We start from the raw sequence: 12175 nt of genomic DNA on the forward strand, positions 1-12175 counted from the left end.
GCCATCAGACGTAACATCACTCCCCCTGGTGGAAGAATGACATTACTGCAATGAACAGGACTCTGGGGTGCTGCAAAAAACAGGAGTGGGAGATAAATACAGAAGTGGTGCATATGTTTGTATTACACCTCTCTTCTGATTGTTCCACTCCTGGTTTTGGCTTACAAATACTGATGCAAAATACTGACCAAATACTGAACTTGTAAACGTGGCCTTTCTGTGGTTTCCTCAACCACTGTGTAATAAAGTACCTGAACAAATTCCTCTTCTTTTGCCTATTGTAGTGAGATATCCTCACCCCAAGGTGTAGTGCTCCGTACGTGTTTCAGCCCCACACGGTGCTCACTTTCTGCCATTACTTTAGCTGCTCTGCATTAGCTCCGTCTCTGGATCTTTGCTGCACTCTAAACCCAATTATGTATACAGAGATTGAAATTGAACCCTGTGTTTCCTTGTGAACCCTGAATCTGAGCCTGATTTTTCGAACCCCAAATCTGCTCCCTGATTTTACGAAACGAGGGAATGAGGGGTATAAAAGATATGGCATATTCTTGTGATGTGTTTTGGTGTTACGTTGTTTCTGTGGTTTTATTGCAAACCCGGTCTTTTCTAGAATTTTGCAATTTACTATTCACAGTTCACCCACCACTTCTCCCCTTGACTTACAACGGGAGCAAACCTAAAGAATCTCAGAATCACCCACTAAGGCCCTGGAGGCTTTCAAAATAACTAAAGAAGGAATTTGCTTCAGCCCAGGTTCTGATTCCTGCTGTCAATTCACCCTGAAAATGCTTCATCGGTGGGAATCAGAGCTGTAATCACACAAAAAAAAAGCCTTTGGGAAAGCTCTGACCTCTTTTTTTCCAGAAAATTTCCAATCCTGATGAGAAAAACTATTCTGTCACTGACTAGGGAATTGTTAGCCACCAATCTGGTACTCAAAACCTGGAGACATTTTGGGAGCAACTTGACGCCCAGTGATCATTTATGCCGTTCACATCTGGCTCAATGATCTCTTAAATTCTGACTCTGAATTACATTTCTGTCCTACAGAAAAAGAAAGCAACAAAGTCTTTTTATTTGGGACATGAAATCCAAAGGGTCTGGTCTCTCCGGCATTCACAAGTCTCTGGAAGTCATCTTCCTGGGGGAATGGTGGTCTATGATGTCTCAAAAGAGCCTGTACTGTCTTTAAAAAAAATATAACTTCCAGGTAGCGACCTGCGGGTCTTCTACTTCCAGTGATAGATGGTCCGTGGGTCTCCAGACTTCTATGGATCTTATTACTTAACTTACAGCCATTGACAATGGATATGATAAGAACACGGACCGTTATTTGGATTTCCCATGAAGTCAACCATGTAGATAGCCATCGGACTGGAGCTACAGTCTATCCATCCCGCCTGGTGCAGAGGCTGTAGCTGTGTGTGATCTCTCCATTCACTTTCATGACACTTATCCGAGCTGCGATTTATGCCATGAATATTTTTTTGACCAGAATACCCCTTTAAAGGTTTCACATTATCGAGGGTCTTTAGGGCAATGTGAAAAGCTAATGTCACTGGTGATAACTACATTATATGGTTTTCCATCTTAGCCGCAGACCTTTCTGTTTATGTCGTATCAAACGTGAATATTGTTGCAGAGCTCTGAGTCAGGAAACGAGAGCGCAAGAGAGGAAGACAGTAATTCTCAGATGGGCGGCGAAGGTGAGTGTCAGAGGAAAGCCCGGCCTCCTCCTCTCCAGATCCGACCATCAATGGCGCCTACAGGGGAACGCCAGGTTCTCGTCTCTGTTTTAGTGAATACTTTGTTCCACCTGAAATACCAGTTCTGGATCTTTTCTTAGAACTGCCGGTTGTGCCGTAATACCGATAATGTCAGACTGTGGAAAGAAATGTCCCATCGACTAGAAAAAGTGTGACACCCAGTTAGCAATTAACTTTGTGTATATTTCCAGGAGGAACAATTGAGGGACAGCACGAAGAAAAAAAATCCCAAATTGTTATTTAACAATTCCCGATTGTTTTCCCAATATTCTTTCAGTGTAGACAGGCTGTTGCTCAGTCGATGAAATGAGGAGAACGCTAGCTCGTCCTGTGAAATGATTTTTAAGTTTGCTAAAGTCATCGCTCTCAGCAGCACATCGTCCTGGGTAATTAGGGTTTGTGCTGCCGAGAACAATGATAGCCCGTGCGCACAGAACAATCTACAGTGGGGAAAATAAGTATTTGATACACTGAGGATTTTTCATGTTTTCCCACCTACAAAGAATGGAGAGGTCTGTCATTTTTATCCCAGGCACACTTCACCTGTGAGAGACAGAATCTAAAAAGAAAAAAAAAGAAGAAAATCACATTGTATGATTTTTACATAATTAGTTTACATTTTATTGCATGAAATAAGTATTTGATACAATAGAAAAAAAATAAAAAATAAAAATATATAAAAAAAATAAATAAATAGAAAAACAGAACTTAGTATTGGTACAGAAACCTTTGTTTGCAGAACTGTAGGAAACGTCTGACCTCTGTGGTCAGACATTTCCAACAGTTCTTGACCAGGGTTGTTCACACTGCAGCAGGGATTTTGGCCCCCTCCTTCATACAGATCTTCTCCAGATCTTACAGGTTTCGGGGCTGTCACTGGGTAACACTGAGTTTCTTCTCCAGCCAAAGATTTTGTATTGGGTTCAGGTCTGGAGACTTGCTAGGCCAATTCAGGACCTTGGAATGCTTCTTACGGAGACCCTCCTAAGTTGCGCTGATTGTGGTCATTGTCATGCTGGAAGACCCAGCCACGACCCATCTTTAATGCTCTTACTGAGGAAAGGAGGCTGTTAGCCAAAATCTTGCGATATATGACTCATCCATCCTCCCTTCAATGTGGTGGAGTCGTCTGTCCCCTTTTCAGAAAAGCACCCCCAAAGTATGTTATTTCCCCACCATGCTTCACAGTTGGGACTGTGTTATTGAGGTTGTACTCATCCTCCTTCTTCCTCCAAACACGGTGAGTGAAGATGATACCAAAAAGTTCTATTTTCGTCTCATCTCGCCACATGACCTTCTCTCATGTCTCCTCTGGATCATCCAGATGGTCATTGGTGAACTTCAAACAGGCCTGGACATGTGCTGGTGTGAGCAGGGGAACCTGGTGTGCCCTGCAGGAGTTTAATCTATGAAAGCATAGTATGTTACTAACAGTAATTTTTGAGGCTGTGCTCTCTTCAGGTCTCCAGGTCCTTCTGTGCAGTTCGGGGCTGATTCCTAACCTTTCTCAGAATCATCCTTACCCCACGAGGCGAGATCTTGCATGGAGCTCCAGACCGAAGAAGATTGACAGTCATCTTGCGTTTCTTCCATTTTCTAATAATTGTGACAACAGTTGTTGCCTGCTCACGAAGCTTTTGCCTATTGTCCTGTAGCCCATTGTGCAGATCTACAATTTTGTCCCTGGTGTCCTTAGATAGCTCTTTGGACTTGGCCATGGTGGAGAGGTTGGAGTGTAATTGTGTGAACAAGTGTCTTTTATACAGGTAATAAGTGCAGAGTAGGAGGCTTCTTACAGAAAAACTAACAGGTCTGTGAGAGTCAGAATTCCTGCTGGTTGGTCGGTGATCAAATACTTATTACATGCAATAAAATGCAAATTAATTATGTAAAAATCCTACAATGTGATTTTCTGGTTTTATTTTTAGATTCTGTCTCTCACAGGTGAAGTGTACTTACGATAAAAATTACAGACCTCTTCATTCTTTGTAGGTGGGAAAACTTGCAAAATCTGCAGTGTATCAAACACTTATTTTCCCCACTGATTTCTGATATATTACTGATTGTTCTGTGCACATCATGAGCGCGGTCGGCCTCTGTAAATGGGCTATTAAATAACCACCTAATAACGAACGTCGCTGGGGGTTATCGGCTGGTCTAATCGCGGCCTTAGTCTGGGTCATCAATGTGATTTTGAAGGGGGTCTTAGTCCTGGCACCCAAACAATATAATGAGGAGGTTGTGTAACTTTTTGGGGTGATGTGTTGATTGTGCGCAGTAGTACTCATTACATCCTGAAGCACATGGATGGCGCTGTGCTGGGTACGGTTGTGAAAAGGAGAAAAGTATTTCAGTTAGTAATACAGACATTTCACTAATTGCTTGTGGTAGTGCACCGAGCACACATTGATGGCATGGTAAATCCTAGAAAACCCTTTTAAGGCCACATCTTTAAGTGAATCTTTCACCATCTGAGAGCTGTACAATGTAGGGGCAGAGACCCTGATTCCAGTGATATGTCACTTAATGGGCTGCTTCCAGAAGTTTTAATAAAAATCATTTTTATCTCCTGAAGATCCGGCAGTTCTCTGAATGCTGAGCTCTGTTTAATCCCACCCACACCATTGTATGGCAGCTTTTGTGTGCACTGTGCATAGGCATAAAGCTGCCAATCAGTGATAGGGGCAGGGTTATACATAGCTCGTGACTATGGAGGGCTACTTGGCAGCGGTTTACTAGTCCTCTAGTGATAATCTCCTGATGATAAAACTGTGCTTTTTTCAAAACTACAACAAGTAGCCCGGTAAGTTACAAATGACTGGAATCAGGGTCTCTATCTCTACATTATGTTGGTCTTAGATTGAGTGGCAAAAACCTGGTGACAGATTCCTTTTAAAGGCACTTTGAAAATAAGATTTTGATAAATACCATTTTTAATCTTTATATCTTTTGCCTCATATGATCTTCCCTGCTGAGTTTTTGTACAAGATGCCAAAAAGACAATACTGACTGAAGAATTTAAGGAAATGTGTCGTCAGAAATGTTTTCATAACACTATTTATATTTTTAATACAAATCAGATGTTTTTCAATTTTCACACAGGGCTAAACAGGTCTAAAACTGGATTCACACAAGGCTTTTCAATAGTCTTATTATAGGCAAGATTACAATGACTGATAACCCCTCTATATACAGTAGATAACACAGGATCCACCATTCACAATGGATGATGTCACAGCTCACCTCCTCCTCCTGTACAATGACTGATATCACATCTATATACAGTAGATAACACAGGATCCACCATTCACAATAGGTGATTGTCACAGCTCACCTCCTCCTCCTCCTGTACAATGACTGATAACACCTCTATATACAGTAGATAACACAGGATCCACCATTCACAATAGGTGATATTACAGCTCACCTCCTCCTCCTGTACAATGACTGATATCACATCTATATACAGTAGATAACACAGGATCCACCATTCACAATAGGTGACGTCACAGCTCACCTCCTCCTCCTGTACAATGACTGATAACCCCTCTATATACAGTAGATAACACAGGATCCACCATTCACAGTAGGTGATGTCACAGCTCACCTCCTTCCCCCTGTACAATGACTGATAACACCTCTATATACAGTAGATAACACAGGATCCACAATTCACAATAGGTGATGTCACAGCTCACCTCCTCCTCCTGTACAATGACTGATAACCCCTCTATATACAGTAGATAACACAGGATCCACCATTCACAATAGGTGATATTACAGCTCACCTCCTCCTCCTGTACAATGACTGATATCACATCTATATACAGTAGATAACACAGCATCCACCATTCACAATAGGTGATGTCACAGCTCACCTCCTCCTCCTGTACAATGACTGATATCACATCTATATACAGTAGATAACACAGGATCCACCATTCACAATAGGCGACGTCACAGCTCACCTCCTCCTCCTGTACAATGACTGATAACCCCTCTATATACAGTAGATAACACAGGATCCACCATTCACAATAGGTGATTGTCACAGCTCACCTCCTCCTCCTCCTGTACAATGACTGATAACACCTCTATATACAGTAGATAACACAGGATCCACCATTCACAATAGGTGATATTACAGCTCACCTCCTCCTCCTGTACAATGACTGATATCACATCTATATACAGTAGATAACACAGGATCCACCATTCACAATAGGTGATATTACAGCTCACCTCCTCCTCCTGTACAATGACTGATATCACATCTATATACAGTAGATAACACAGCATCCACCATTCACAATAGGTGATGTCACAGCTCACCTCCTCCTCCTGTACAATGACTGATATCACATCTATATACAGTAGATAACACAGGATCCACCATTCACAATAGGTGACGTCACAGCTCACCTCCTCCTCCTGTACAATGACTGATAACCCCTCTATATACAGTAGATAACACAGGATCCACCATTCACAGTAGGTGATGTCACAGCTCACCTCCTTCCCCCTGTACAATGACTGATAACACCTCTATATACAGTAGATAACACAGGATCCACAATTCACAATAGGTGATGTCACAGCTCACCTCCTCCTCCTGTACAATGACTGATAACCCCTCTATATACAGTAGATAACACAGGATCCACCATTCACAATAGGTGATATTACAGCTCACCTCCTCCTCCTGTACAATGACTGATATCACATCTATATACAGTAGATAACACAGCATCAACCATTCACAATAGGTGATTGTCACAGCTCACCTCCTCCTCCTCCTGTACAATGACTGATAACACCTCTATATACAGTAGATAACACAGCATCCACCATTCACAATAGGTGATGTCACAGCTCACCTCCTCCTCCTGTACAATGACTGATATCACATCTATATACAGTAGATAACACAGGATCCACCATTCACAATAGGTGACGTCACAGCTCACCTCCTCCTCCTGTACAATGACTGATAACCCCTCTATATACAGTAGATAACACAGGATCCACCATTCACAATAGGTGATGTCACAGCTCACCTCCTTCCCCCTGTGCAATGACTGATAACACCTCTATATACAGAAGATAACACAGGATCCACCATTCACAATAGGTGATGTCACAGCTCACCTCCTCCTCCTGTACAATGACTGATAACCCCTCTATATACAGTAGATAACACAGGATCCACCATTCACAATAGGTGATATTACAGCTCACCTCCTCCTCCTGTACAATGACTGATATCACATCTATATACAGTAGATAATACAGGATCAACCATTCACAATAGGTGATTGTCACAGCTCACCTCCTCCTCCTCCTGTACAATGACTGATAACACCTCTATATACAGTAGATAACACAGCATCCACCATTCACAATAGGTGATTGTCACAGCTCACCTTCTCCTCCTGTACAATGACTGATAACACCTCTATATACAGTAGATAACACTGGATCTACCATTCACAATAGGTGATATCACAGCTCACCTCCTCCTCCTGTACAATGACTGATAACACCTCTATATACAGTAGATAACAGAGGATCCACCATTGACAATAGGTGATGTCACAGCTCACCTCCTCCTCCTGTACAATGACTGATAACACCTCTATATACAGTAGATAACACAGGATCCACCATTCACAATAGGTGATATTACAGCTCACCTCCTCCTCCTGTACAATGACTGATATCACATCTATATACAGTAGATAACACAGGATCCACCATTCACAGTAGGTGATTGTCACAGCTCACCACCTCCTCCTCCTGTTCAATGACTGATAACACCTCTATATACAGTAGATAACACAGGATCCATCATTCACAATAGGTGATTGTCACAGCTCACCTTCTCCTCCTGTACAATGACTGATAACACCTCTATATACAGTAGATAACACTGGATCTACCATTCACAATAGGTGATATCACAGCTCACCTCCTCCTCCTGTACAATGACATCTCTATATACAGTAGATAACACAGGATCCACCATTCACAATAGGTGATGTTACAGCTCACCTCCTCCTTCTGTACAATGACTGATAACACATCTATATACAGTAGATAACACAGGATCCATCATTCACAATAGGCGATGTCACAGCTCACCTCCTCATCCTCCTGTACAATGACTGATAACACCTCTATATACAGTAGATAACACAGGATCCACCATACACAATAGTTGATGTCACAGCTCACGTCCTCCTCCTGTACAATGACTGATAACACATCTATATACAGTAGATAACACAGGATCCATCATTCACAATAGGTGATGTTACAGCTCACCTCCTCCTTCTGTACAATGACTGATAACACATCTATATACAGTAGATAACACTGGATCCATCATTCACAATAGGCGATGTCACAGCTCACCTCCTCATCCTCCTGTACAATGACTGATAACATCTCTATATACAGTAGATAACACAGGATCCACCACACACAGTAGGGTGATGTCACAGCTCACCTCCTCCTCCTCCTCCTCCTGTATGATGACTGATAACACCTCTATATACATCTAGATAACACAGGATCCTCTATTCACTATAGATGATGTCCCAGCTCACCATATGGTACTTAGTTGACAGTATTCGGATCAAAAGAGTGTAAATGCCATCCCACCGTGACAAGGTGTACCCCAGTCAGGACGGTCCCTAACTCTGGGAGCAGAACAGGTTCCAGACCTGACTGTTTCAACACCTGCTGCCTGTTGAAAGCTATATAGACAGAATTAGGCCTAGCAGCCAGTGTGAAAATTGCAATATTTGACTTTTTTAGTTATTTCATGTTTTTATGATATGAGAACTAGAAAAAAAAAATCAACACTAACAAAGGTGCATTTAACATAAAAACCTGATTTAAAAAATAGGCAATTTTCTGTTGACACTTTCCCTTTTAAAGAAACAAAGAAACTTATGGCAGATCAATGCAATAGCAAACCGGCTCAGCTGTTTCTCCAGCCACCATAGGCCACAATGGAGAGAGAAAACTCAAACATTGAGCTTGACTTAAGTTGGTATACATGCAGCACCTAAGCACATGTTCACATTGGCCATAAAACATATAAAACCTATAATAGAAAAAATTATCAAAAACCCTGCTGTAACTAAGTAAAAAGCAAAACGTGTATCTAAATAACACAGAGTTGATCAAAAATAGCACAAAAGCCATCCCACCACGACAAGGTAACTCTGATCGGTACAGTCCTACACTGTCTAATATTAAAAACCTTACCATGTGTCAATGTTGACCTCAGTGTGAATAAGGGCAAAAAGGACTGGTGTTCTACTGGTTGGGCCCAGTCCTTTTTGTCTGCCCTTATTCACACTGAGGTCAACATTGACACATGGTAAGGTTTAAATAATAAACAGTGTAGAACTGTCCCAATTAGAATTACCTTGTCGTGGTGGGATGGCTTTTGTATTATTTTTGATCAAAAACAATATTTCTAAAAACGCTGTGTTATTTAAATGCACTCTTGCTTTTTATTTACTTAGTTACAGCAGGGTTTTTGCCCATTTTTTCTCTTGTAGGTTTTATATGTTTTATGGCCAATGTGAACATGCGTTTATGTGCTGCATGTGTACCAACTTAAGTCAAGCTCAATTTTTGTGTTTTTTTATTTTTTATTATTGCATTCTGTGCAAGCCGGGGTGTGGCTTCCCTTTTTCTGAGCTGGAGATTGTAGATAAGGCTCCCCCAGACTGGTGTCCACTGGTTGGGCCCAGTCCTTTTTGTCTGCCCTTATTCACGCTGAGGTCAACATTGACACATGGTAAGGTTTTTAATATTAGACAGTGTAGGACTGTCCTGGTCAGAGTTACCTTGTCGTGGTGGGACGGCTTTTGTGCTATTTTTGATCAAAAACAGTATTACTAAAAACTCTGTGTTGTTTAGATGCACCTTTTGCTTTTTACTTAGTTACAGCAGGGTTTTTGCTCATTTTTTCACAATGGAGAGAGGCCCGCTGAAAGGGGCAGCCATTTTTGTGAAATCTCTGTATGCTGGGCCTGATTTCTCATACAATAATGGATCCACAGGTCCAAAGGATCGCCCCATTTGGGCTTGACTGGAGGCAGTCACTTGCCATTAGGTGTCTATTAAAGGAACCGGGGTGAGTGGCATTTTACACTTTCAGAGTTTGTATGAAATGATTTTTAGGATTTTATTGGGAAGCAGACATTTTTGCCTCTTACTTTCACTAGATTTTTGTATTTTTTATTTTAGAGGCCCCGACACTTGACGTTTTGCAGGACGAGAAAAGTAATGCTCTAGTGGACATAGATGGACACAAGTCCAAAGTGCAAGACAGAGAACACTCAACAGAATGGCTAAACCAGCTGTTAATGGAGGAAGACTTGGGACTGGGGGACGCAAGAACTTATGAGAAGAACCATCCAGAAAATTTGCGTAACAAAGATAAAGTTGGCACGGTGATGAGCGTTGAGACCAGCCACACGAGGCCTTTGCTCCCGATGATCAGTAGACGCTACGTATTCACTGCCGCCACAGAGAACCTCCACCAAGGCCTCCCGGCAATTGGGCCAATCCCTAGCTTATATAAGGCCCAAAACTGCAAAAGTTTAAAGCTTCAGTGCGACTCAGCTCTTAGTCAAGTAGAATTTTCACTGCCAGAAATTGAGATCGGCAACGAGAACGAAAAGATTGCTCAACGTCCAGAAGTTTCTTTGAGCCACAGAAAGAAAAACTTGATGGAGGAACTTTTTGGACCTGGGTATAACATGCAGAATTGTTTTTCAAACAAATGTTAATTTCGAGAAATAGTTCAGTTTACAGAGTTGTAAAAGTAACCAGAAAATTAGAACAAGTCTAAACTAACCATCCGTGCTCAGAATCTGTCCCCTATCGGCCGTTACTTATGTTTAATAAAATATCACCTATCCTTATTATCAGCACTGTCTTCTTACGTAGAGACGCCAAATATTGGGCATATTAGTGCAGCCAGTGATCAGCTGATTGCTGTGAGTCAAATTTAACAAGCCGCAGGCAATGATGGAATATGACTAAGTGTTTACACTAGAGCCTTTGATGGTGAGGATGGGATGGGCAGCCGATTGACACCATGTACCACTCCACGACAGACCCCGTGACTGCAGCATCTGACCAGAGGATCAGAGATTCAGGTACGGGGTACAGGAGGGCGAGACAAAAGCATAGTCAGAAGGTCCGAGGTCGAGGCAGGAAGCCCAGGATCAGAATTCATAGTTGAGATCAGGAGCGAAGAGATCAAGATATACAAGAAGGCAGGCAGGGTCGATAACAGGTGAGGCAAAACAAGAATATGCCAATACAAGAAGCTAGAGACTGAGCTACTAGAACCGAAGTTCAGGCAAGAAATGGAGGGTGGAGCAGGGTGAAACACATGGTGAGTAGGGCGACACTTAGACGGCGTGCTAGTGGCCGGCATAAAAATCAGCTGTAACATCCAGCCAAGACCAGGGCAGAAGTGCGTGCAGAATTGTGCCTGTATGTACTTGTGTGTGCGGAGACCATGTGTGAGTGTACAGAGATCATGTGTGCGGACACCGTGTGTGAGTGTACAGAGATCATGTGTGCGGAGACCATGTGTGAGTGTACAGAGATCATGTGTGCGGAGACCATGTGTGAGTGTACAGAGATCATGTGTGCGGACACCGTGTGTGAGTGTACAGAGATCATGTGTGCGGACACCGTGTGTGAGTGTACAGAGATCATGTGTGCGGAGACCATGTGTGAGTGTACAGAGATCATGTGTGTGGAGACCATGTGTGAGTGTACAGAGATCATGTGTGCGGAGACCATGTGTGAGTGTACAGAGATCATGTGTTCGGAGACCATGTGTGAGTGTACAGAGATCATGTGTGCGGACACCGTGTGTGAGTGTACAGAGATCATGTGTGCGGAGACCATGTGTGAGTGTACAGAGATCATGTGTGTGGAGACCATGTGTGAGTGTACAGAGATCATGTGTTCGGAGACCATGTGTGAGTGTACAGAGATCATGTGTGCGGAGACCATGTGTGAGTGTACAGAGATCATGTGTGCTGTGACCATGTGTGAGTGTACAGAGATCATGTGTGCGGAGACCATGTGTGAGTGTACAGAGATAATGTGTGCGGAGACCATGTGTGAGTGTGCAGAGATCATGTGTGCTGTGACCATGTGTGAGTGTGCAGAGATCATGTGTGCTGTGACCATGTGTGAGTGTACAGAGATCATGTGTGCGGAGACCATGTGTGAGTGTACAGAGATCATGTGTGTGGAGAGCGTGTGTGATTGTACAGAGATCATGTGTGCAGAGACCATGTGTGAGTGTACAGAGATCATGTGTGTGAAGACCATGTGTGAGTGTATAGAGATCATGT

General features: G+C 42.6%; 1 protein-coding gene across 2 annotated transcripts in view; it reads left to right on the forward strand.

Moving 5' to 3' along the window:
- The window catches only part of LCA5L (lebercilin LCA5 like), a 66162-nt gene extending 55442 nt beyond the window's left edge, over window positions 1-10720 (forward strand). Inside the window, exons 5-6 of one of the 2 annotated variants that reach the window (XM_069760725.1) lie at window positions 9851-9924; window positions 10038-10198. In XM_069760725.1, the coding sequence (XP_069616826.1) occupies window positions 9851-9924; window positions 10038-10053 (90 nt within the window). In that variant the 3' untranslated portion in view covers window positions 10054-10198. Of the gene's footprint in view, window positions 1-1645; window positions 1710-9850; window positions 9925-10037 lie in introns of both variants that reach the window. The other variant, XM_069760724.1, reaches the window with a different exon arrangement.
- Window positions 10721-12175: the final 1455 nt, after the last annotated feature.

Source organism: Ranitomeya imitator, chromosome 3, assembly GCF_032444005.1.
Source record: "Ranitomeya imitator isolate aRanImi1 chromosome 3, aRanImi1.pri, whole genome shotgun sequence".
In the NCBI taxonomy this organism is placed as follows: Eukaryota; Metazoa; Chordata; class Amphibia; order Anura; family Dendrobatidae; genus Ranitomeya; species Ranitomeya imitator.